The following is a 26,539-nucleotide window of genomic DNA, read 5'->3' on the forward strand; positions in this document are numbered from 1 at the left end:
ATCTATATAGTATCTATAGCTCATCTGCCTACGATGCGCAATAAGCAATTTGTGTAATACACTCGCTCTATACTATTGTAATATATACTCTAAGCGTGTAGTAATGGAGACAAGTGTCAATTTCGTAGATTTGGCACATGGCATTTGTCAAAAGTCAAAACCATGTGTTGATGTTCGGATTTGTATTTTGTTGATGAAAGATTAAGTAACCTCAATCCTAAAAAGTAAAACTAAAAATTTATTAACAAGTAGGGTGCAGTAATTGTGTTTAAAGATGGCAAAAGTGAAAAATAAGCGAAACGCTGGATTAGCCGATAGAGTACATAAGAAAAAAGCTGATCCAACTAAGAAAAAGTTAAATCCATTCGAAGTTCACATTAACAGAGAGAAAATTAAAGTTTTGGGTAAAAAATCAAAACATGATCGTGGCTTACCGGGAGTTTCTCGCGCCAAAGCCATCCAAAAGGTAATTTAGTCACCTAATTGTTTTTTGAGAGTTTACTAGTGAATGTACATTGTAATAGGTCGGAGTGTAGCCTTGGGGGCGCTAGGGATCTTGGACTTATAATGAGTATATTACAACTCGATTATCTCAAAAACTATCAACTTTAGAGAAAAAATACAAAGAAGGGTTTAATTTAGGCTATATTTGCAAAAAAAAAAAATAACTTTTACATCGCGCCCCCAAGGGTACACCCTGACCGAGTCTATACCTAATTTAATAAATTTACCCACAAAATACTAAAGTAATAATAAAAATAACGAAACCTTATCCTGATCTTATTTACTTAGCGTAAAGAAACTCTAGGTACCGAAATGAAGTTGATCAACAAAACGAACACATTCATTGACCGTCGTATAGGAGAAAAGAGCAACAACCTATCGGCTGAAGATCGTATGATAGCCAGGTTCGCTGCGGAGAGGGCTAAACAACATACCAAGAAGAGTATTTATAATTTGGCTGATGATGAGGTTTTGACACATAGGTTAGTTATTTTTGCAATTTAATTTTCTATCTGGTTTGTATTTATAGTAGAAACTGTATTTTTAATTTTTTTTATCAAAGTTAAAAAGTTTAAAATGAAAATCTGTACCTAATACCTGTATACCTAGCTATGATATATAAAATAGGTAGATACGTTACCCGCTCTCTATTTTGGCAAGAAAAAACTCAGCTAAGTGCCCGAGTTTCACTTAGTCACGCACCATTCAGCGTCGTGGCTGGACGTTCTTTTTGTATTTTAATCGGCAGTTGTTATTACGAAGTACATGAGTGAGACATGTATTATGTCTCGTGCGTGAGAGTGAAAGAGAGAACAACTGTATTGGTGATAATGCGTTAGTAAGTAGGTATGTATTAATTACGCTGTTTTTTAGGCAATGATGTTGGCGTATGTGGCGTCTACTAGTATAATAGGTCATTGATACCTAGTACATTTTATATACAAAAACCTGTTATCGCTACACATGTCAGTTAAATTACTATTTACAATATTTTTCTATAAATATCTATCAAAGAAAGGGAAAGTACTAAATTTATTTCCTTATAATTTTCGATTATTTAGTAATTTTTCACTATACAACAAACAATCTGCATTCATGAATAGTTTATTTATTACTGCTATACATTTTTAAATCTATGTTAAATTTGCAGAGGTCAAACGTTAGAACAAATTGAAAAGTTTGATGACCCCAGATCTGATGAGGAAGATGACGAAGATAAACCATTTGGTGGTTTAGACAGTAAGTGTAATAAGGCTGAAAGAGATATCACCCAAGAAATTAAATATATTTTAACTATTACTAGTGGTCCGCCCCGGTTTCGGCCGTGGTATCTACATGTTTACGTTTTTTTTTCATAAGAACCATCCTCGTACTTCAAGGAATATTTTATATAAAAAGAATTATCGAAATCGGTCCAGCCGTTCACGCGTGATGCCTTGACCAAGGGAAATAGGGATTCATTTAGAATATAGAAGATTATATTTATATAACACATATTTATTGTATAGCGACATTTTCAAAGCTATCCTTTCAGTTTTATGTGTCTAAGGGACACTATGCGCCATCTATTGAGATAATAAACATCTATCTCATCATCATCACCAATACAAAACATTTTTTAAAAGATTACATATTGTAATGATGGAACACAACATTTTTTGTTGAATTTGATTTTTTTGGTTTAATGGCATTGAAACGCTTTTTATATAACTATATAAATTCATAAATTGTGATCGAAATTTTCTATTCTTTATTAATTTATAAACATTCTTTTTATTCAATGTTTGTCTCATCAATTAATCGTCTAAAAGCAAAATTATGTACCTATTACTAATATTTATTTAATTAATGTTTGAAATAATGTTTTTCAGATGATTTTGTGTCAGAAGGCCACTTTGGTGGAGGCATTCTATCAAAAACGGAATCAAGAGATGGCGCCAAATCGCACAAAGACTTAATAGAACAACTGATAGCGGAATCCAAGAAGAGAAAAGCGGAAAAACAGAAGGAGAAAGAACAGACCCTGGATTTGACAGAGAAATTGGATAGCGAGTGGAAAGATCTACAACCAGTTGTGTTTAAGAAGATAAAAGAAGACTCGTTGATTGATAAGTTGCTGAGTAAAGCAGATGCCGGACAGGATTATGACAAAATGATGAGAGAGTTAAAATTTGATAGACGGGGAACTGTGAGTTTGTTCTTTATATGTTCATTAGCTTTCCGCGCGCGGATTCGCCCGCTTTGTCTAAAACCTAATAAATTTTATACTAAAACCTTCCTCTTAAATCACTCTATCTATTAAAAAATCGCATCAAAATTCGTTGCGTAGTTTTAGAGATTTAAGCTTAGATAGGGACATAGGTACAGAGAAAGCGACTTTGTTTTATGCTATGTAGTGAACTGTGAAAGGAAGACAGTTGAATTTTCACAGACAATTTATTTTTAACAAATAATAAAATTAAATATAAATAATTGATCTTAAGCAATGGTTATTACGGTCCTAGATTTTGTTGGTGACCAATATTTTTTTGCAGTGTCAGGTCTTATTTGTACGCAACCGTCAGTGACCCTAATCTGACTAGTGCCTGACCAATTTGAGCTAATAGTTTTAGATATTAAAAAGTAGGTACTTAAAAAACCATTTCAGAATTTAGTGTTAAAAGTTAAAGATGTAGTGACAATTCGGTCTGAATCGCGGAAGCGAAATGTTTTTGCTACAGAGCGTATATGCAACTTTCCGACATCGTTCATGGGCCTTAACGGCCGGCCAGTCTAGTAGACTGGTCGAGGATCCTCCCTTTTTCGATGGAATTCCATTCCTTCCTCCATAAAGTAACAAGTACCTATCTATTTAGAACACACACACACAATTAAACTAATCAATAATTTCAGCCATCCGACGCCTTAAAAAGTACAGAGAAGCAAAAGGAAGAAGAAAGAAAGAAACTAGAAGAGCTGGAGAAGCAGAGACAAGCGCGGATGTTGCCGGAGGATGAGGCTCAGCAGAAACGGATGCAACCAACCGTAAAGCATAGGTTTGTTTTATACAGGGTGTAATCGTTAAGTGTGCACAGGCGGTTATTCCGTAACTATTACAGATATCAAAAAACTTTAAACTAATATAGAAAGTACTTAACCTAATGAGTAAAATGGCCATAATAATTTTTTTTAAATAAAACGAAAACGAAAAATAAAACAGACTACAAGTCGTTAATATTTGGCAATTCTAATACAGTGTGAAATCGATGAAACGTATTTTATTTATTGAATAAAAATGCTGGATAAAAAAGTATTTAAATATGTAATGGTATTTACAGGTCAGCTGATGATTTGGATGATAATTTTGAGTTAGATGACGAAAAAGAAATTATGTTGGCTTATGACAAGGATGGGAAACCTTTAGTGCCTGAACATATACTGAAAGATTATAATGGTAAGTATTTATTTCTATAATAATTATATTATGTGTGACTTGTGTACTAATAATAACAGTTGAAGTTTTTGTTGTTCATATAAAAGTAAAAATCTTAATTATGTCAACAATATGACGAAATAACTGACTACATAGTAAATTATCGTGTGAAAGATTGTCCAATTTATATTCTTAAAAAATATTTCTTACAGTACCAAAAGCCAGAAATACATTTGATGATGGTGTGTCCGATACATCATCTGAGGATGAAAATGATGAAGATGGTGAAGAAGATGAAGATGATGAAGAAAATGTATCAGATGATGAAGAAAATAAAGTTAATGGTGATGTTAGCGAAAGTGATGAACAAAGTGGTGAGGAAAATGATGAAGATAAAGAAAACAGTGAAAAGAGTGACAAGGAAGATGAAGAAAGTGACGATGATGAAACAACTGTTACACCTATAAAGGAGAAAAATAAAAGCATAGAACACAAAAAAGAAATTAATCGTAAAAGAAAAATGTCAAACAGTGATACAGTTACGAAAAAAGCCAAAGGTGATGAGCCACCTGTTGAAGTTATTGAAAATCATATAAATGAGAATTATGAGAATCGCAAGAAAGAAAGTACTACTATTATTGGTGATGAGTCGGATGAAAGTGATGAAAAGGAAAAAAGTGATGAAGATCAAAAAAGTGGTAAAATTGTTGAAAAAATCGACGTAAAAAGTGATGAAGATGGTGAAAGCGATAAAGATGATGATGACGATGATGATGAAAGTGATGGTGATAGTGGTGAAAATGATAAAGGTGAAAAAAGTGACGAGGGTGAAGAAAATTCGGATGATGAAAAATTCGGTTCAGTGTTTGAATTGAAGTCGGCGGAAGGTGATAAATTAAGGGTATGTTTGGAAATGTTGCTAAATTTATTAAATGTATTATTTTTTTAATGAATGAAGTGTAATGTTTCGTTCGGAAACAGTAAATAAACGAATTGATGAATAACTAACAAACAAACCTTTGTTTTCAGGAACTATTAAGTGGAAAAACGCCATCACAGCAATCGACAGCCTTACAAAAATTGATAAAAAGTTATGATCCCAGTTTATCAGAAAATAACAAAGAGATCCTCAGTCGACTTTTCGCTCATTTACTTCAATATGTTAACGACTTATTCACAAATCTCAAGGAAGAAGGCGATGTTATAAAGGCTTTCTTAATTTTCGACAAACTCGCTCCATATTTCTATGACTTAATACACATAAATAAAGTGTCGACAAAGAAATTCATTGCCGAGTTATTGAAAGAAAAGTACGACGCCTACAAAAAGAATTCCAGGAAAATGCCCGATTTAGACACTTTGATATTTTTCAAATTAATTTCGTTATTATATCCCACATCTGATTTCCGGCATCCGGTCACGACGCCATCTTTAGTTTTCATGACCAACATTTTAGCTGAATGCAGATTCAAAGACGCGTATTCGGTTTCTCGAGGTCTATTTATTGTAGCTTTAATTTTAGAATACACAGTTTTGTCGAAACGATTCGTTCCTACCGCGGTTAACTTTTTAAGAGGCATTTTTTATCTGTGCGCCAATACGTCAGTATTAAATCCCATTCAAGTTGTACCTCCTTTTAGATTGCATAAAGATGTCAAAATTTTAAATTTGGATCAGGATTGCGCCAAAATGAACGTCAATGAGAAAATGGCGGCAAAAGATTTGGTCGCACAGGAGATAGACGATAGTTTTAGGATAAAATGTTTGTCGACTTCCATATTAATGCTAAGGGAATTTTTCGATAATTACATAGAAATGGAGGCATTAAAGGCTATTTTCGAGCCGCATATGCAGTTGTTAGGTCGTATTGATTTAGAAATGTATCCTAAGAAAGTTGCCAGTATTGTAACGAAGGTTTTGCAACACATGAAGGAAACTTTAGAGACAAAGACGTATACACTAATGGCGAAAGAAAAAGTGAGGCCCAAAGCGCTGAGGTTATATGAACCGGATATCCAGGAAGTGTAAGTTTTTTTAGTACTTTACAACCGAGGGATTTATTTGATACTAAAATAAAATCGCCTATATAGTGGCTTTAATTTCAAATGAATAAACAATTGATTGCCTACATATCACATTTAATCGTCCTATTTATTTTAATTCATACAAAATTTAAGTTTTTTTATTCTATTTTAATTTGAAAGTTGGTAAAAATATTTAAAATTCACAAAATAATAATGTATTTATTCAACAGTTTCACTGGCAGCAAGTCATCAAAATTATCACGTGAAAACGCAGAAAGGGCTCGATTAGAGACTAAATATAAGCGGGAAATGAAGGGAGCTTTGAGAGAAATTAGGAGGGATAAGGCGTATATAGCGTCTGTGAAGATACGACAGAAGATTCAGAGGTGAGTTGCATATACATATTATATGGGATAGATTAGGTCAGGGGTTCCCAATCTTTTTCAGCTCGCGGCGCAGTTTCATGTTAATGTTTTTGTCACGGCGCCCTACCCACAAAATCTAACTATTTTAAAAGGAAACAGCCGATATAGGTACCTACAACAAAAGAAATTTACTCACGGCGCCCCTCTAACTTTCTACGCCGCGGCGCATAGTAGTATGGGAACCCCTGGTTATAAATATAGGATTTAAAAAAAAAAGTGCTTTATGTGATTGGTTTTTGGTGTTTATCATTCGAATATAGAAGATTTTTTGTATAAATAGCGCTAGAGTTCCGTGCCGCTACATACGTTTAATTAAATAAACGCACACACGATTAGACACATACCTATATAATAGTATTTTTTCATTCTTAAACATTAAAATAAATGTTACTTAAATATCAATAATTTATATTATTATATATATATATTTTTTTTTATTTATATTTTGTACAAAAATCTACAAGGTTAAGTACATTTTTCGAAATTAATATTAGAAAATACAAGTGAATCATGATTTTTTGTCTCATTTCAGCGACAACGTAAGGAAAGAGAAGGTGAAACAGATCTACAAAGATGCTGCGATACAACAGGGAGAACTGAATAAATTGAAACGAATGAAATAATGTTTGTAAATATTTATCAGTGACAATAAAATTATTATTAAAAAATATGTTTTATTCTAACCAGTGTTTGAGAATATTAGTCAACTATTCGTTTCATAGAAGGCATTCTTGGAAACTATAAACAAAAATATTTTATTGTGCACTAAATGACAAAAAAAGAACCTAACTGTTAGGTTAGCACTCAGTCAGTACCTATCACTACATAGTATAAAGCTTAGTATAAAGCGATGCCGCGGGCGGTAAGCTAGTAGGTATAATAATATGCAACCAACACATATTTTAGTATTCCTTGGACTGAGAAATACACCTTCATATAAACAGAAACAGCAAAGCAAAACGAAACAGAAATCAACGAAAACATTTTGTGTTATCCCGTTTTTCTATAGTGACATCTATATTCCATTGAAATAATGTCGATTTTCATATGCTGCAAGCGATCTCAAATACCTTTATATAAAATTTTCAGTTATAAGATCGGCCGTACACGGATTGGTCGAGCAGTTAACGGCTCAGCTACGTACACAGACTGTAGTTCATTAAAATGTTACATTTTTTGGCCTAACCTTGCGTTTTTTAGAGGACGCAATTTTATTTTTTGGATGTGTAGGGAGGTTCAATGTGAAGCTAAAACCAAGTTTGTGGGGTCGCCACCCTTGTCCCACGGCCGCCATCTTGAAAATAGTGGTTGAAATGGTTTTTACGATATATCTCTTAAACTATTTATCTGATAAAAAAATTTGTTAACATTATTTGTTGCAAACAAATTAAATTCTCTACAACTTTGGTCCAGTAACTTTTTGTCGTAGAACTATAAATAAAAAATTTATAAGCGAAAATGTTCAGAAATTAGAGCTATTTAAATGTTTCGATAAAATTGTTTTTTCTCATTTTACGAAGAAATGATATACCGTTTTTGTAGATTGTTTTTCGAGGAACAACTTTTACATATACAACATTTTTTCATTACGTCAATTATAGCTAAGGTTTTACAGCGCTCGGCTCTGAAGTGAGTACTATTTTTCAGTACACTGCTCGAGCCGTTGATTCTTTTGACTAGTCGAATCATTGATTTCCAGGGGGTGGTGGGAGCTTGAAGCGGTCGCGACGGCTCGAGCAGTCATGTTTAAATATTATGTTTACGGCAGTAAATGAATGTCCATAGGTACCTTGTTCACCGCGCGGTCGCGGCATATCATTTAAATTCAATTCAATGATAAAAAAATCGGTCTGGATTCAATATTTATAAAAATTCGGATACTTAGGAAGAAAAAAAACAAATGTTAAGAGTAAATATGTATATTTATTTGGTTTATAATTGGTAAACATTTATATAATGAACATCAATAAAAATCTTCTTACTTATCTACTAAATTGCAATATTTGGCAGTTTTTATGGTAAGGCACACTAACAAGTTTAAAAATATATTGAATATAAAACTGCTTAAATATTATAATACATAAAAAAAACTTGTTATAAATGTTATCTTACATTGAAATCAGTCTTAGTTAAAACCATTTTATTGTGCTATAAGTATATTATCTTTTGAGGTATTGTAAAATATTGTACAACATAATTGTTATTTAAAAACACATGTTACATCACCAACATTTTGTACTCAACACTAAATCATAAAAATAGCTAAATACTTGCAGAAATGGTGAACATATATTTTTTTCATATATTTAAATTAGTAGCATCCTACTTTATTCTATGATGTTACAAAATCAATTACACAAACTATTTTAATTTAATTCCTTTGAGAATTTGAAACTAATCTCTTTATGAAAATAAAGAAGAAATTGCCTTGTATTAGTTTCGCAAAATCTCAAAATCAATAACAGATTTCAATTTTTTATATTTAAATTTTAGATAAGATTCAAATAACGAAACATTAAGTACTGTAACATGTTATTTAACATGATTCTAAAAATATATATTTTTTTAACTATTTACCATTCCTGCAACCACTAATAAAAGTTACTCTTAAAAATGTCAAAGTCAATCTTTCTTAACAGTTTGCGGTTCGTTTGAATTTAATTTCCAAATGGTATAGTTCAAACAGGTGGCGAACGTCAGCCAACAGAGATATGGAGCCATGAGATATAGCGTCTTCTTGTTAACTTTGAAGAAACTAATAGTACAAGCCCCCGCGGCTATGTCGAGAGCAAACATGTGGATTAAGGCCTGAAAATTTTAATTAATAAATAAATCATAATATTTATAATGTGTCAAGCGAAATTTATAAGATAAAATGTCAATAAAAATTAAGGAAATTGATGGATTAAAAAGTAAAAAATAAATGAGCATATAAATAAATGACTATTGGAAAATAAAGTGCCAAAAAGATAAGAGCAGAGAACTACTTTTCTGTACTACTTAATATTTTTTTAATTAGACTGACCGCTCGAGCAGTCCGTGTACGTCACTCAGGCGTTTACTGCTCGAGTTTCCCGTGTACGGCCGCTCTTATAGCTAAACACAAACATAAAAATACTAGCTTTCCGTCTGTAGTTTTGCCAGCGCTTTCAAATAAATACCCACATAGTTCCCGTCCCGTGGGATTTCCGGGATAGAACCTATCCTATGTGTAAATCCAAGTTACCCTCTATATGTGTGCTTAATTTCATTGTAATTGGTTCAGTTGTATTTCCATGAAAGAGTAGCAAACAAACACACCTACACATATACATACATTCTCACTTTCACATTTATAATATTACTTATTAGTAGGATAGGATAGGATTATCTATTTCTGAATCATAAAAGTAGTATTTTATGAACATAGGAGAGTTATATAAGTATAGGTTAATAAAATTACCAATCCAATTTGATGATATTTGAAGAAAACAGGCGACCACGTCCAGTTGAAGATAAGCTGTGTGCCAAACAGACTCAAAGGAATGAGCGAGTCCTCTGCAAGTTAAAAAAAAAAAATACATTTTTAATACCATTATATAAAATTCTAATAAAGCCTTGTATTTAGTAGGTAGTTGGATAGAATGTATAATTCAGGAAACCAAAAGAAAGATTTTAATTACGTCACATGAAATAATTCAATAAAATGCTATTTAAGTTACAATCTGAATTTTGTGCTTTGGATCCTAGAAAACTGATAAACATAATAATTTTTCCTACTCATATTCTCACATGGAAATAAGCAAATACTTACGTATTTTAAATCTTTGTATCTATAAATGACTACTAGTTTTATAATTGAATTGGTAAATAATTTAAATTTATCAATATTATGAGAAAAGCATACTAATAGTTTAACATTACATCGCAAACAAAATAAATAAATATGCAGTTATTTTACAAAGTTAATATGAAATTACCTGTAAAACCACCACAGTCTTCATACACCATGTAAGAAGCATACCCCATGCCAGTGTATAGCGCAGTCCAGGCCGGTCCAAATACCCATTTTGGTGGATTCCATGAGGGTTTGTTCAGATCGTCATACCAGGCCTTGCCTGTTGGGGACCTGACCTGACCGGCCATGCTCAGTGCTCCCAACCACCCTCCCACATTGGGAAGAGCCAAGGCAGCGATAAGTCGCCAATTCACCATTTTAAATCCTGGAAAATACGATTTAATGGAAAATTACGATACTGGAAAATTACGATATATTTCTGTTGCGAAGGGAATTTAAATTTAGAATGTTTCGCGATAGTTGAAACAGTCGTAGAATTGATAAGAATGTTAAGGAAAAAGACAAGTCAATGATCTTATAAGATTACTGATTAGATTTATCCAATTCTTATACCCATTGTTATTACCTAGTTACTTTTTAGAACTTAGAAGTTTTTTCTTTATTTAAAATGACATCATAGCTAACAAAGCAATACTTCTTGGAATTCTTCATAGTTTGATGTTAAATAAACAATCAATACCTACCTTAACGGATTGATCGATACAATTCTTTAAGTTAGTACCTACCTTACCCTGTGTAGGTAACACCAGTCACCAAATGTTAATAATTAGATACACTTATTAAAATCAAAATCAACTCGGTTTATCCTATTATTTTACCTACTTAGAAATCTGTACCCACCTGCTGCGCCGGTGATCTATTATCAATTGATAAATCACTTGGTAAATGATAAGAATTAAGAAATTGTCAAATTGACAAATGACAATTCTGGCAAATAGTTTTAGCTTCTTGCCATAACAGTGCAACAAAAAAAAAATGACAATTCCCTATCAAATATAGTGCTACAAGTATGTATTGGCACGTGGGGAATTTTCGGAATTAATCTATACTAATAGCACAACCAAATCACAACTAATATTTTAAAGCTGAAGAGTTTGTTTGTTTGTTTGTTTGAACGCGCTAATCTCGGGAACTACTGGTCCGATTTGAAAAATTCTTTCGGTGTTAGATAGCCCATTTATCGAGGAAGGTTATAGGCTATATAATATCATCGCGCTACGAGTTACTACCAACAGGGGTGGGGCCACGGGGGTGAAACCGCGCGGAGCAGCTAGTCCTATAAAGGTAAAAATAATAATTGATGACAGACTGATCTTCTACACTAATAATATTATAAAGAGGAAAACTTTGTTTGTTTGATTGTAATGAATAGGCTCATAAACTACTGGACCGATTTTAAAAATTCTTTCACCATTCGAAAGCTACATCATATATTATCACGCTAAGACCAATAGGAGCGGAGCCACGCGGGTTTTTTTTTTTTTTTTTTTTTTTTTTTTGTGTGGTGTTTCTCAATGTTAGCCAGAAGGGCTTCTACATTTTAACGCGGACGCGGGGGTGAACTGAAGGTTCACCCTGGTAGCGACATGCACAAGGGCGTCCCCCCTTGACGGGGACCACGAACCTCGGCTTGAGCTGTCGCTTGAGTGGAGGAGGCCAGAAGGGCCCTAATCGGACGGGCAGCCACGCGGGTGAAACCGCGCGGCACAGCTAGTACGATATAAACAAGCAAACAAAACTTCAACTCTCAGGCTAGGCACTGCGCTATCGGAAGAAAATTTGCTACATATTTTCCTAAACATTACAAAAATGGCTTATAATTATTTATAGCACCTTCGTTCCTAATTATTCCTAATTTCCCTGAAACAAAGCAGTTTTTTACCTTCGGCAAACTTGTTGCAATTGATAGAAGGCTGTTCACATTAAGACTTGAATAAAGTTAAATATTATATTTTACGGCTATATATTATATGAATTATATTTCTAAAAACAAGTTTATTTTCATTGACTTAAATATTTTAATCAAAAAATTAATCATTAAAACCTAAGTAATTTTATCAGCTAAACAGTCGTAGTGTGAATGGGATACTTAAAATGTACAAGGATAGTGTCTGATGTCATGTTGACGATTGATCAGTCATCAATGTGGAATAACCGACTAAATTGAGAAGGCCCTATTTTGTATTAACCTAGTATGAAATTAAGTTACACTTAATTTATATTCGTATAATAAGTATACAAATGATTTCATCGCAGTAAAATTTTCTCGATTTTCTCAAGTTTTTTAGATAAACATTACTCTTAAAATCAGACCGTGAGAATATTTTCTCCGAAGCAGACTAATTTCTAATGTAAGTTGGCTTCTTGTTTTGTTTTAGCGCTTGTTCTTTCTGTTATAACCAGTGTAAAATCTAGAAAAGGAGGTAGGTAAACAAAAAATTGCATAATTTACTTGAATAAAATGTAAGATCGGCGTTTGTGCGCGTGACCTAAGTACAAATGGTACCTACTTAAAAATTCTAATAGGTACCTAACCTACTTACATCATCGATTAAAATTTGAACCTGTGATTTGAACTGCTTAGTTTTTGTGAAGGAAAAGTTCGGTACGTATTTGTATTTTACTGAAGATATGTGATTGGCTATTTATTTAGTGGCGTCATATTATTATCGTAATTTATTCTGATATCTAATTCATTTGACCATTAATCGCTTATTAGTTATTTATCATTAGTTCTTAGTGAATTTTGATAGTAATAAGTACTCTGTATATTTATTCAATTTAATAATGGAGGCACTACAGAGACATATTGGGTATACTAGGTAAAAGATTAGTAATTGATAGTAATTAGTAACATTCAGATCATAAATCTCAAATTGTCTAGTCATTATCGTAAATTTTGTTATGCTAATTAGTGTATTTAATAAATAAAAATTGACACGGACATTGGAATTGATAAATCACATTCAAAATCTCAGTTCCCTTGTTACATATCTCTATGTAAATAATATTAATTATATTTAACCTACTTTTAATTAGGAAATAACCCTGACATTGTAAAACAACCTTCATTTGAAACCAACAAAGAAACGTGTATAATTACATTATTTACACGCACTTGCAGTATATTGGTCAGTGTTCCTTGAAATTGACGCCTAAACTTCATAATAGTAAATTGTAAATTACTATTTAGATTCTACAGTGAAGACATGGCGAACTGGGCAGCGCTAGGCTCCGTAATTCTTCCCAATGTTGGTGGTTGGGCAAACGGCCTGTACTTTGCGGGCCAGATTCGTAAAGACGAGAAGAAGGCGTGGTATGATGACCTGAAGAAGCCTTGGTGGAACCCGCCCAAGTGGGTGTTTGGGCCTGCATGGACTACTCTGTACTGCGGCATGGGCTACGCTTCTTATCTAGTATATGAAGAGTGTGGTGGATTCACTGGTAAGATTATTTGCTAGATATTCATGTAGTAGAGTAGTACTAATTAAAAAAAAATTGATTGAGAGAATTTAATGTCACAGGTCAAGTGAAACGGTTTTTTTTGCATATATTTAGTGGTACAAAAAGCATTTACAAGTTTTTGTGATAATTTGATATGAATTTAGATAAAATGTTGATAAATTTGTATAATTGGAATACTAATCTTCAAATATTTAAAATAAATAATATTAAAATGTCACGTAAACTGGCAAATATGGGCAATTAGAATACGTTTTTAAAATGGTAGTTTTATACATTATTCGACAAATAAGTTTTAACCAAGGATTGAAAAATCAGCCCTAACTGATATTAAAAGAAAAAAAAAAAACGATTAAAAAAGTACTTATTGTTTACTTTGACCTCAGTTTATGCAAATTCCACATTACAATACTACAAACAGTATGTATTTGGTATCTACTTTATGAATATCGTTAATCAATAATATTATATATCTGTTAATAAAATAAAATAATTATATGTTTCTTGAACTATTTTTGCTTTTTAAAGGTGTTTTGTCAGGCTTAAGGGTAACAGATAATAAAATAGGTATTATGTTGAAGATAAAATGTGTTATATAATGAAGAACAAATAAATAGATTAGATATAATACAGTTATCAATCATATTTATCAGCCAGCTGAGCGAAATTTAGGTACATATTATATTATACTTGCCTTGTTCTTAGTATTTTCAACTTTTTAATTGAACTAGCGGTCCGCCCCGGCTTCGCCCGTTGTACATATTTTGCAATAAAAGGTAGCCTATGTTCTTTCACAGGGTCTAAAGATTGTCTGTGCCAAATTTCATCAAAATCGGTCCAGTAGTTTATGTGTGAAAACCATACATACATACTGTTATGTATGTCGGGTTGTATAATAGAAAGCAATTAATCTCAATGTATATTTTATTTCATGTAACAATTTGTAAATAGTAATTAACAGAAAAGGATTGTATAGAATGCCGTGTATAAGACCAATGTAAAATCAAAGATGTCTTCCCGAAATATAGTGTTGCCAGATGACGCTGTGTGTACCACAGATTATCAATATCCAATTTATGGTGCCAACACTCTCCCTCGTTATAAATTCAAAGGTTCAATCTGTTTGGAGGTCTTCTCATCCTAGTACTACGACGGATTTCAATTCTGGACGGTGTAGGTTCATGTGTATCTGGAATTGTTTCTGGTACAAGGTTTTCTGGTTGGTAATTTCCTGGACTTTCTACTGGCTGTGTAGATGATCTTCTTCGAGTAGGACTTGTATGTAATATTACTGTAGGGCTAGGTTGTATGCATTCTTTTTCAGGTGAAGCTGGTGTAGGTGAATTCTCTTGCAGGTACGTTGGTCGGTAAGTATCTGGTGTATTAAAGTTCTCACTCAAACAAGATGTCTTTATTATCTGATCAATATGTCTGTGATGTATCTTTCCATCTACTTCCACCTCGTAATGTAATTTTCCTTTCCTCTCTAATATTCTTCCAAATTTCCATTTGTTACTATCATACATCCTTATTTGTACTCTATCCCCTGGTTTAAACTCTTTGTTTACCTTTAATTCTTCATTGTTGCAATCTCTAACTTCTTGTTTTCTTTTCACTAAATCTATTCTTGTTCTATATATTCTTTTAAACATCATTTCTCCTGGACTCTGCCCTGTAGAGCTATTAGGTGTTTTTCTATACATCATTAAAAATCTTTGTAACTTATCTTGTACAGATCCTTCTTCGTTCATCATTGCTTTAAGTTTATTTTTAACCGTTTGTACATATCTTTCTGCTTGACCATTTGTAGATGGGTGAAATGGTGCTGTAAACTTTGCTTGAATTCCATTTTCCTTTAAAAATCTTAACATTTCCTCTGATCTAAATTGTCTTCCATTATCAGATACTTGGGTAACTGGTAAGCCAAACGTAGTATAGATTTTCTTTAAAATATTAATAGTAGCTGTAGCTGTGATAGAAGTAGTAGGTATTACCTCTAACCATTTTGTGTAGGCATCTACCACAATAAGAAAAATATTGATTCATGAATGGTCCTGCGTAATCAATATGAATTCTACTCCATGGTTCTTTCGGATATTCCCAGATGTGTATAGGTACTTTAGTAGGGTGTAATCCTTTTTCATTTATTTTATGTCCCAAATATGTAACTGATTTTTGAAAAAATTGACACTTCTTCCTGTTTAGATGTAATCCACATTCTTTAAGTTTATTAAATACCTTTCGGATTCTTTGTAGTAATTGTATGTATGAATGTCCTTGTAAAGCGATATCATCGAAAAAACAAGCTGTACCGTCTAATCCTTGTAGTGTCTGATCCATGTATCTTTGCCAAACATTTGGTGCTATTTTCACACCGAACATCAGTCTTCTTACTTTGTATGTGCCCTTACATGTACTTATGGCTTGCATCTCTGCTGTATCATCACTTGTCTTCATATGTAAATACGCTTGGTTAATGTCCAATGTACAAAAATATTTACCACCGCTGAGCTTTGAAAATATCTCTTCAACTCGGGGAATTGGATAATTGTCATTCTCTAGGTTTTTATTTAATGTAGCTCTGTAGTCGGCACATAGTCGTACCTTTCCATTATGTTTCAACACGGGGACAATTGGTGTACCCCACTGTGAGTATGTAACCTTTTCTAATATGCCTTCTTTTTCTAATCTGTCAATTTCTGCCTCTACTTGATTTTTCAATGCAAATGCAATGGTACTGGGCGTGGCTTTAAGTAAACTGGAACTGAACCTTCTTTCAATTTAAATGCTGCTTGATAATCTTTAATTTCACCTATTTCTTCTGTAAATAACTCTTTATATTCTTCTAATAATGTTTGTAATTTATATTTGAATTCTTTCTCTGTTATGTCTTGTTCTTCTTTGTATATTGTATTTAATTCAAAATTTAAGTTCAATTTTCTAAGCCATTCTCTTCCAACTACGGTGTCTACTTCGCGGTCAATTACAAAGATTCTTCCTTCAATAACTGTGTTCTTATACTGAATATTTAAATTACAAGTTCCTAATGGGTGTATTATTTCATTATTTATTTATTATTATTATTATGTCTCTCTCCATAATACACGGGTATCGCCGTAAGGATGATACCCGGTCCTTTGGAAGGCTTACGTGGGGACACAGGTCCAACACGCAGAGGCCCTTTAGAGAATTTAATGTGTTGTAGGACACCAGCCGCAGCCTGCCCATGGCTGCACTATAGAGATACAGCCCTGGGCAGTCCGCGGCCAATGTAGGACTATTGCAGAAAAATGGAAATGAATAAAACTGGGTTATGGAAGGGGGTGTTAGATGGACTGGTATATTGGGTCTATGGGGACTATGGACGTCTGCCTTTTCAATCTTAAAAATTGAAAATTATGGCAAACGGTGACTCGCCAGTTCGGTCGATGGGCTCCCAAAAAGGTTACCGATAATGGCAACAAGGGGGCAACATCAGCTGAACGGCTAGGGGTGTAGAGAGGTGCGGCACCGGTTTCACCATCGCGAGCCAGCGGGCCCGGAGCGGGTTTCCCCGCTATTACGCCATTATACACTTCCACCCCCGAGCATATAGCTCTCGCGGCTCCACTCTGGACGGCCAACAAAGGCAAGCCAGAGGTGGGGGATCCTGAACCTCGTCATTGTTCACTCCGAACTGCCACTGGGACAGCCCAGAGGTGAGGACAGGGACCTCCCCCGGGAGCGCTCGGTTCCCGCGGGGTCGCTACTCCCCGACACCTCGCCACAAGGTGCCCTACGGGGTGACTGACTGCACGGCTGGGATATCTATTGTAGATATGCCAACCGGGGGCGATGGGGTCGTCTCATCCCTACGCCATTATTATTATTATTTATTTTTGGTGGTAAAAACCTCGCCCATTTCTGGGGAAATACGCTAAAGTAGCGGGCTTTTGGCCAAAGCAACTTTAGGGGGGTATATAAAAGTACATACGTATATATATTGTATATTCAGTCTATAGATAGGAATTTCCTTACAATCCTGCAGGTATTTAGAATGACTGCTTTCTGTAGCAGAGCGTATGTGAGAGGGTGTAAGTTAAGAGTTTTCAGACTGGTGTGTAGAGTTTTGGGAATGACGCCTGTACTAGAAATAATAATAGGGATAGTTTTAACGGTGTGTACCTGCCACTGGGTTTTGAGTTCTATTGATAAATCTGTATATTTTGATAGTTTATTTGTGTGGGTGGAACTAAGATTATGTGTGTTCGGGATTGCTATGTCTATTAAATATATAGTTTTATTTTTCTTATCGTGAAGTGTTATGTCTGGTCGATTATGGTGTACAGTTTTATCGGTCAGTATTGTTCTGTCCCAATACATCTTGAAGTCCGGTGAGTCTAAAATGATTTGTGGGGTGTATTTATAGTATGGTGTTTTTTCTGTAATGAGTTTGTGTTTATATGCAAGTGTCTGGTGTACTATAGCTGCTACCTGGTCGTGTCTGTGTTTATAGTCAGTTTGTGTGATGGATGAGCATGCGCCTGTTATGTGCTGGATTGTTTCAGGTTGTTTATGACAGTGTCGGCAGTGATCGCTACTAGTACTATCACGTATGATGTATTTTCTATAATTTTTTGTGTCAATTACCTGGTCTTGGATAGCCAGCATAAATCCTTCTGTTTCGGGAAACAGTTCACCTCGTTTCAACCATGCGTTTGATGCAATTTTATCAACGACGGGGTTGGTTAGATCAAGACGATGCCGGCCGTGAAGGGATTTTGTCGTCCAAACGTCTATTTTCTGTTGTTTGGAGGTTATATTAATTTGTTTAGTATGGTCTGCAAGTGTGAGTGGTGTGAATGAGTCGGCTTGGCAAATGGCGTTGTGTAAAGGTGATTGATTAGAGCGCTTGTGAAAGAAAGTTCGGAGCAGTATGAGCTGTTTATTATGAAGATTCTTGATGTCGATGAGACCTCTTCCTCCTTCACATTTAGGTAAGGTTAATCTTTGTATACATGATCTAGGGTGGTGCTTCCTGTGCTTAGTCATTGTGGTGTTGATAATTCTTTGAAGTGTTGCGAGTTCGGTTTGGTTCCATCGAATGATTCCAAAAGAGTACGTTAATATGGGTGTGGCAAACGTGTTAATAGCCTTAATAGTATTCCTTGCGTTGAGTTGGGTATGAAGTATCTTATGAAGTCTGCTCTTAAAACTTTGTTGAAGTAACTTTTTGATTTCTTTATGGTGGATTTCTTGTGACTGAGTATAACCTAAATATTTATATCCTTCCACAGGGTCTACTGTATCTATTATTTCGTGACTTGGTAGTTCGTATGGAGCCTGTTCTACGACACCTTTGTTGATAGATTGAATTTTGCATTTGTTTATACCAAATTCCATGCAAATATCATTTGAGAAGTTCTGTGTGATGGTGGCAAGTGTATGGATATCATCTGATGTGCCTGCAAAGAGTTTTATATCATCCATATACATGAGGTGAGAAAGAGTTGTATGTTGGGTGTTGTGTTTAATTTCGAATCCTATACATTGTCTATTTAGCATATGTGAGAGTGGGTTAAGAGCTAGGCAGAACCATAAGGGACTCAATGAGTCTCCCTGGAAAATACCTCTTTTAATTGAGATGACATCAGTTTCGGTAGTTTTTTGAGAATTGTGTATTTTTAGTTTAGTGTTCCAATTACGCATAATATTTTCTAAAAAGTGAATAATTGTGTGATTGATTTTGTAATGTTTTAAAATGTATATCAGCCATGAGTGTGGTACGGAATCGAAAGCTTTTTTATAGTCGATGTACATGGTATAGATGCTACGTTTTTGTCTGAGTGCTTGTATTGATGCTACTGAATCGATGGTTAATTGCTCTTTACAGCCCTGGCTGTTTTTGCGACATCCTTTCTGTTCTTCTGCCATAATGTTGTGCTCATGTATGTGTTTATAGATAGACTCACTTAAGCATGCAGTAATTATTTTATATATATTCTGTAAGCAAGTGATGGGGCGATATTTGGAGGGGTTTTCAGAATCTGATAGATCTTTTGGTAGCATATATGTTAGACCTTGTGTGATGTAATATGGCAGTAAATCGGGTGATTGAATGAATGTGTTGATATGTTTAAGTAACAGTTCATGCGTACACGTGAGTTTTTTGTACCAGAAATTGTGTATATTATCTGTACCTGTGGCTTTCCAATTGTGGGATCGCTCTATGACACTTTTTAAAAGATCTATCTGAATTTGTTCAAATTCCATATCTGGGACATGGTTCAATATTTCTTTATCTTCGTCAATCCTCTGGTTATGTCGGTGTTCAATAGGTTGAGACCAGATATTTGACCAATATGTTTGTAGTGATTCAGGTGCTGGCGGAATACAGTTATTGTCGTGGGAATTATTGGGTTGTGAAAGTTTTCTATAAAATAGTTTTTCATTATTACAGAACTGTTTATTTTGAGTTTTTCTAATTGTTGTCTCCTTATATCTTCTTAATCGATTTGCTAGGGTAATAAGTTTTTGTTTCAGGGTGTCTAGAAAGTGTGTAATATCGGTGTTTTCGGATTCATGTTGGGAATGTATTTTGTATGTTTGTTTAATCCTAGTTATATGTTTGTCTAAGTTTGGAGACCGAACGCCTTTAACATATTCGTTAAGTCTACCTATGTTTGCTCTCAGATCTTTAATTCTGCCTTCTAGTCTTCTTTGCCACCATGGGATTCTCTGTTGTTTACTACATGTTACTTTATCTTCTATAATTCTAGCACCAATAAACTTAGCGGAGGTGAAGGCAGCACTGTATATTAATGTCTGTATTGTGTTAAAGTCTAAGTCAGATTTCAGTAGTTTTGGAAGTATTTCATTGTTGATGTAGTTTACAGTAGACGATAATTTTTTTGAAGGTTTTAGTTTAGGAATATACGGCCGCTTTGTAGGATTTGAGTCTTTAAATCTAGTATAAATGTCTGTAAATAGTTCTTCTAATTGTTTAGTTAATTCTGAAGGAAGCTTTAGTGAATCTTGGGTAGTTTGTGTAGTAGCAGGGATTTGTTCACTAGTGAATGTTTGTGTCACTTGAGAGGTCTGATAGTTATAACTTGCTTGCGTTGCATCGATTGTAGTATTTTCGTCTGAAAGTTGTAATATCGTAGTGCTCAGTTCATTTTTGATTTCTTCTCTTATTGTGTTTAATTTATCAGTAGATAAAAGCTTGTTATGGACGATGGATCTGCGTTGGTCTGCTATTCTTTGCACTGAAAGGTGTGCGATTGAAGGGCACTTAGAGATTACATCTTGATGCAGTAGTGGCCTATATGTAGTTAGATCGGTTTCAAGTTTTGTTAAACGGTAATAACTTCTCATAATTTCTTCATTTAGTTTATCCGTCCATCTGATTCTACGTGATTGGGTGTAGTCTGTAATATTATTTTGTTCTGGTGCTGTTGTATTTTGCAATAAACCTCTAACTTCCTCTTTAATATTATGGATTTCTTGGTTTGTAAGGAAACCACGCTGGACAATGGCACGGCGTTGGTCCCCTATTCTTTGTTTTCCTACCTCAGCCATGTCAGGAAATTCTAATATAAAACGTGCATGTAATTGTGTGAGGTATGATTTTGTGTTTATTTCAAGGTCTGTGAGGATGAAATAATGGCGCATGATGAAAATATTCATTTCTCTAGACCACGTTTTACGTGTGCGCCGTCCATCTGGGGCGGGCGCAGTAACTTTAGCTGAAATAGCCTCCTGCGCAACATCCCCGATGGATTGTGATGATGACGTAGATGATGAATGGGGTGATCTAAATTGTTGGGTTGATGAAATGGATTGTGGTGATGAGCTGACAGATGATATCACTGATGACGGTGGTGAATAACATGATGATGATTCATCATGTATTGACTGTGTTGCAACAGTATGAGACTGGGCAATTAGCGATACGTTGCCCCCCCCAGAGTACGAGGGGCAGCCCGGGCTCGTAGGCCCGGGGCGGGATTCTCCATCGTTTTTAACTTTGGTACCCGCCTGGGGTAATATTCTACTTCTTAGGCGCATCGCATATTACACATACATTTTTTTTTTTTTAATAACTAATATACATATATTATATGGTATAAAATATAAATGATGAAAGAATAATGATGAACAAAGAATGATAATAAATATATGCGATATAAGATTATATATATTAAGATAGGTTAGTGAACGACATAATATTATAATATTTAAGCAGTTTAAAATATTGAGCTATACTGGGGAAGAAAAGGAAGATATTATGAAAGAAAAATGTTCTTGGCCTGTGACTGGACCAGGAGCATTTGTTGTATCCTTCTTAGTCTGGCCTCTCACCCTAAACCTGTCCGGCATGAGTAACTCTACCGGCTTAGCTCTAGCGTTCATTGAAGCGCGCAAGCCCCACCACGACGACAACGTAGGGATACGACGGGGGGTTATTATTATTATTATTATTTAGTGCCAACACATACAAACCTTTCCTCTTTAAAATATTAGTATAGAATAAAATGCTTCGAGGCAGCATTGTTTATCAAATTTCAAGATGTAGGGAAAAATACTGTATAAAATAATCCCATAGATGTTATGATATTTGTTGAGATTCAAAACAAGCAGTTTGATCAATTAATAAAACAAATCTATTTTGTTAAAATCATAAGTTAATAATTATAAGTAAATTTTATCACATAGTTTTTGGGATAATTTCCTACTACATTGATTGTTATAAAATTTACCTGTTTGTTGTTATTATCTTTCATGCTCAATGCTCATTGTTTATATTATAGGTACTAGTGGTCCGCCCCGGCTTCGCCCGTGGTACCTACATGTATAAACTATCCTATCTCTCAAGTTGGATCGAACTGCACATGGTGTGCGAATTTTATTATAATCGTTTAAGTGGTTTAGGAGTCCATTGAGGACAAACATTGTGACACGAGATTTATATATATTAAGATATATTCTCAATAACAAAGAATTTATGATTAAGCTCTAATTAGCAGAATTGGTTGAGCCGTTCTCGAGTTTTACACATAACACATTAAGTGATTCATTTTTATTATAGAACTAGCATTCCGTCCGCGGTTTCGCCCGCCTTGTCTATAACCTAATAAATTATATACTTATACCTTCCTCTGGAATCACTCTCTATTAAAAAAAATCGCATGAAAATCCGTTGTGTAGTTTTAAATATTTAATCATGCATAGGGACATAGGGATAGAGAAAGCGACTTTTTTATACTATGTAGTGATTGGTTATGTGGATATGGTTGGTGTTGTGTTATACTGAATTTGATATTTTTGGTATATGGCATTCAAATGCTTTATACATATAATATAGTTACAATATTTAAACAATTTCGAGTTCATTTTCATCATTTTTTTCTATTATTTATAAATTTATTTTCATTATATTTTCAGAAGAAGCAGTGCTGCCCCTGTCTCTGTATGGTGGTCAATTATTGTTGAACTGGGCGTGGACACCTATTTTCTTCGGCATGAAAGATTTTAAATTGGTGAGTATTGTAGCAAGTTTTTTTTGGAAATTAATGGTTATTGTAATTTGTAGCAAGATAAAAAAATGTGTCTATTTATTTTCTTTGTTTATGGAAATCCATCATGTAATTAGTACTTTAGAATGAATGTTTTTGTGCCTTTTGATCATTCACTTTATCACATTCATTGCAAGATGAGTTGATTTTTGCATTTATTAAGTTTTGTCGATGTTGAGTTGAGTCGATGTTTATAATTTACTAGCTGTGCCCCGCGGTTTTACCCGCAGTGCTCCGCTCCTGTTGGTCTTAGCGTGATGATATAATATAGCCTTCCTCGATTAATGGGCTATCTAACACCAAAAGAATTTTTAAAATCGGATTAGCATGGTCAAACAAACTCTTCAGCTTTATAATATACTAGCTTTCCGCTGGCGGCCTCGCCCGCGTTTTCAAAGAAAAACCCGCATAGTTCCCGTTCCCGTGGGATTTCCTAGATAAAACCTAGCCTATGTTGTGACGTAGTGACGATGCAGCTTTCTCATGGTGAAAGAATTTTTGAAATCGGTCGAATAGTTTATGCGTGAAAACCATACATACATACATACATAATTACAAACCTTTCCTCTTTATAATATTAGTATAGAAGTATATATTAATTAAATATAGACTGTATAGATTTCATACAAAAGTAACAATGGGTTGATTGGGACGTTTATTCACAGGCGTTCATCGAAATCTGCGTTCTCGGAGGCGCGGCCACAGCCACTACAGTTACCTTCACACAAGTGAACAAAACAGCTGGCATGTTAATGTTGCCCTACTTGGCTTGGTTGGCATACGCTAGCTCACTAAGTTACTACATATGGAGGAACAACCCGAAAACTCCCAAAATCGAGGATGCTAAGGCGCAGTGATTGTGAGTAGACAAAAAAAAAGAAAAAAATTTTTTTATTTTAAGTGAAACTTCTTTATGCGTTGAGAGTTAAATTATGACTTTATTTTTCAAAAAAATAATTTACTATATGCAACTTTACAGAAATACAATAAATCACGAATATAATAAGTCGAATCACGCGTGGTAGGGATAAGAAAAAGATGGCGCGTAACGGAAAAATGTTACGCGTAACGAAAAAATGTTATACTAAATTTTTTTCCAACCCCGTTAAAGAAGTTTCACTTCAATATGACTTTGCAATTTAAAATTGTATTATATGAGAGATAATAATAATTGTGATCGCTTATTTACAACTAGCTGCGCTCCGCGGTTTCACCCGCGTAGCTCCCCTTCTGTTTGTCTAAGCGTGATGATATATTGCCAATAGCCTTCCTCGATAAATGGGCTATCAAACACAAATTTCATTGGGCATTCAAATTGGACCAGTAGTTCTTGAGATTAGCGCGTTCAAACAAACAAACTCTTCAGCTTTATAATATAGAAGAAGATAGTATACATATAATTTATTTTAGGTACATGTGAGACTTTATTAATATATTTTATATTTTCAGATCCAGAAATAAATGCATAATATACACGCAAGCAGTTTAAGTGTTTATAGGCTAAGAGTCAACAAACACTTTATAAATTATAATCATTTTCTGTATCGTGAACAAATTGCTTTCGACTGACTTTTGTATTACTTTATGAACACGAAAATCGTTATTTTACTAACAGTCACCTTTTTGATGTTTACTTTTTTTGCTATATCGCTTTAATTGTCATAAAATTAATATTATTAATAAAAAGATGATTTCGCACGGAAGCAATAAATTTGCCTTTTTGTATTAAATAAATCAGTAAGTGCGTAAAAATATTGAATTCGAAGTATTAAACAATATGACATAAGTTGTATTCATGTGAAAAAATAACTATGTAATAATATTTGTGTCTTAAATATTTATTAGCATAAGTTTCAAGTGTTCTTATTCCAATATTGCATTTAAAAGTATTCAGCATCTCTTGGTCTAAGCTTAATTTTTTTGAGTCGTTGTTTTGTGAAATTTTATTTTCGAATATGTTTATTGTTTATGTTAGATAATAAATACTTAACTATTTAGAATTATTTGTCGTTTTATTTATAAACCTACATTTTAAATTCCGTAATCCATAAAAGCATTTTCATACCCAACCGAAATACCTAACTAAAGTAACGAAGGAACTCAAGAAAGTAGAATAAAGACTTAAGTTGTTAAATATAAGTTAAAATTTGAGTTCATGCATGAAACTTAGTCGATTTAACTTGTGAATTATGTCGCTGTAAGTTCTATGTGTGACAAGTTTAAAAGTTTGATGTTATCTTTAATTAAATATCTATTGATAATGTGGTTGAAGTTATTTATCTTATGACGTGTTGTTTCGGACCTAAAAGTAGGTACTTAGCTATTCTAGAACGAACATTGATTCAAACTCAAACATTTATTTACCTATTCAATTAGACTTCTTCGAGAAGCACTTATGAAACGTCATATTTTTAACATTTACCACCGATACAGAAAGCAGTACGTCTATCTATGGAGAAGAACCGGCAAGAAACTCCTTAAGATTCTGTATTGTAACAGTATAGTGTGATTTGAAGTATCATAAAATATGGTATTTTATTATACTTAGATAGTACAAAAAAGGCCAATTTTACACTTAAGTACCTACCAAAATTACTTATTAATGGAATAAAAAAAGATATTTATTTATAATTAATTATCATCCTTATATAAAGTCCATATATAGTACGTACCACATTACAGAATACAGATAACGAAAACATATAATCTACAATTATTAAAAGATACAGATAACATATAAAAATTTAAACGAACCTTTAAAATGGATGAAAATACTAACTACTGTGAAGAGGATGGTAAACAGTCAAATGAAAATGAACGTTAATTTCTGACATTCAAGGCAGTTAATCGATTGTCAAACAACTGAAACCTCTCTGAGACTCATTATATATACATTACATTACATATATTGGTACCGTTATCCATCGCATCTTGAGTTGAAAGCTTCACGATTTGAACTTTAAAATGGCGGTTTTATAAGTTTTTCAATCGACTGCGTGAATTATATTTAAACTGATGACTATGAGTAAGAGTAAGAGAGTAGGTAGGTACATGGTAGGTACTTTAAATTTTATAAAACATCAATATTAATACTGATATATAATTAGTTTAAGTTTTATACAAAAAAAAAAATCAAGTTTAACAAAAAATATATCTATAAGTAGGTACATATTATAGGATTCTATCCATAAAAAAGCACATCCAAAATCAATTTGATTAATAAAGTTCATGTTTTGACTTCAAAATTAGATAAACAGTTTATTTGATTAATTGTTCCCTTATCCCATTCAGGAATAGAGATAATATTCAGGAAATAG

General features: G+C 33.7%; 3 protein-coding genes across 7 annotated transcripts; 2 read left to right on the plus strand and 1 right to left on the minus strand.

Annotated features, from left to right (window-relative positions):
- Positions 1 to 111: 111 nt before the first annotated feature.
- Positions 112 to 7,025, plus strand: LOC123702878 (nucleolar protein 14 homolog). 2 transcript variants are annotated; one of them, XM_045650713.1, is made up of 10 exons: positions 112 to 466; positions 793 to 986; positions 1,655 to 1,743; positions 2,376 to 2,692; positions 3,397 to 3,539; positions 3,822 to 3,937; positions 4,129 to 4,817; positions 4,946 to 5,940; positions 6,171 to 6,326; positions 6,898 to 7,025. In XM_045650713.1, the coding sequence occupies exons 1-10, from the start codon at positions 275 to 277 to the stop codon at positions 6,986 to 6,988; spliced, it is 2,982 nt and encodes a 993-aa protein (XP_045506669.1). In that variant the 5' UTR covers positions 112 to 274; the 3' UTR covers positions 6,989 to 7,025. The 2 variants fall into 2 exon arrangements, with proteins under 2 accessions (XP_045506669.1, XP_045506670.1); XM_045650714.1 differs by having other exon boundaries at positions 355 to 466; positions 809 to 986.
- Positions 7,026 to 8,268: 1,243 nt separating this feature from the next.
- On the minus strand, positions 8,269 to 11,092 carry LOC123702899 (translocator protein-like). 2 transcript variants are annotated; one of them, XM_045650748.1, is made up of 4 exons: positions 11,044 to 11,092; positions 10,325 to 10,567; positions 9,808 to 9,902; positions 8,269 to 9,173 (listed from the first exon to the last, which is right to left on the minus strand). In XM_045650748.1, exons 2-4 carry the CDS (start codon positions 10,557 to 10,559, stop codon positions 8,988 to 8,990), a joined length of 516 nt encoding a protein of 171 aa, XP_045506704.1. In that variant the 5' UTR covers positions 10,560 to 10,567; positions 11,044 to 11,092; the 3' UTR covers positions 8,269 to 8,987. The 2 variants fall into 2 exon arrangements, with proteins under 2 accessions (XP_045506704.1, XP_045506703.1); XM_045650747.1 differs by lacking the exon at positions 11,044 to 11,092 and adding an exon at positions 10,769 to 10,872.
- Positions 11,093 to 12,346: 1,254 nt separating this feature from the next.
- On the plus strand, positions 12,347 to 25,225 carry LOC123702897 (translocator protein-like). Of its 3 annotated transcripts, none has more exons than XM_045650743.1 (5): positions 12,347 to 12,554; positions 13,397 to 13,647; positions 23,092 to 23,186; positions 23,888 to 24,081; positions 24,672 to 25,225. In XM_045650743.1, exons 2-4 carry the CDS (start codon positions 13,413 to 13,415, stop codon positions 24,077 to 24,079), a joined length of 522 nt encoding a protein of 173 aa, XP_045506699.1. In that variant the 5' UTR covers positions 12,347 to 12,554; positions 13,397 to 13,412; the 3' UTR covers positions 24,080 to 24,081; positions 24,672 to 25,225. The 3 variants fall into 3 exon arrangements, with proteins under 3 accessions (XP_045506699.1, XP_045506700.1, XP_045506698.1); XM_045650744.1 differs by lacking the exon at positions 12,347 to 12,554 and adding an exon at positions 12,673 to 12,808; XM_045650742.1 differs by lacking the exon at positions 12,347 to 12,554 and adding an exon at positions 12,895 to 13,025.
- The last annotated feature ends 1,314 nt before the right edge of the window (positions 25,226 to 26,539 follow it).

Source organism: Colias croceus, chromosome 24 (assembly GCF_905220415.1).
Source record: "Colias croceus chromosome 24, ilColCroc2.1".
In the NCBI taxonomy this organism is placed as follows: domain Eukaryota; kingdom Metazoa; phylum Arthropoda; class Insecta; order Lepidoptera; family Pieridae; genus Colias; species Colias croceus.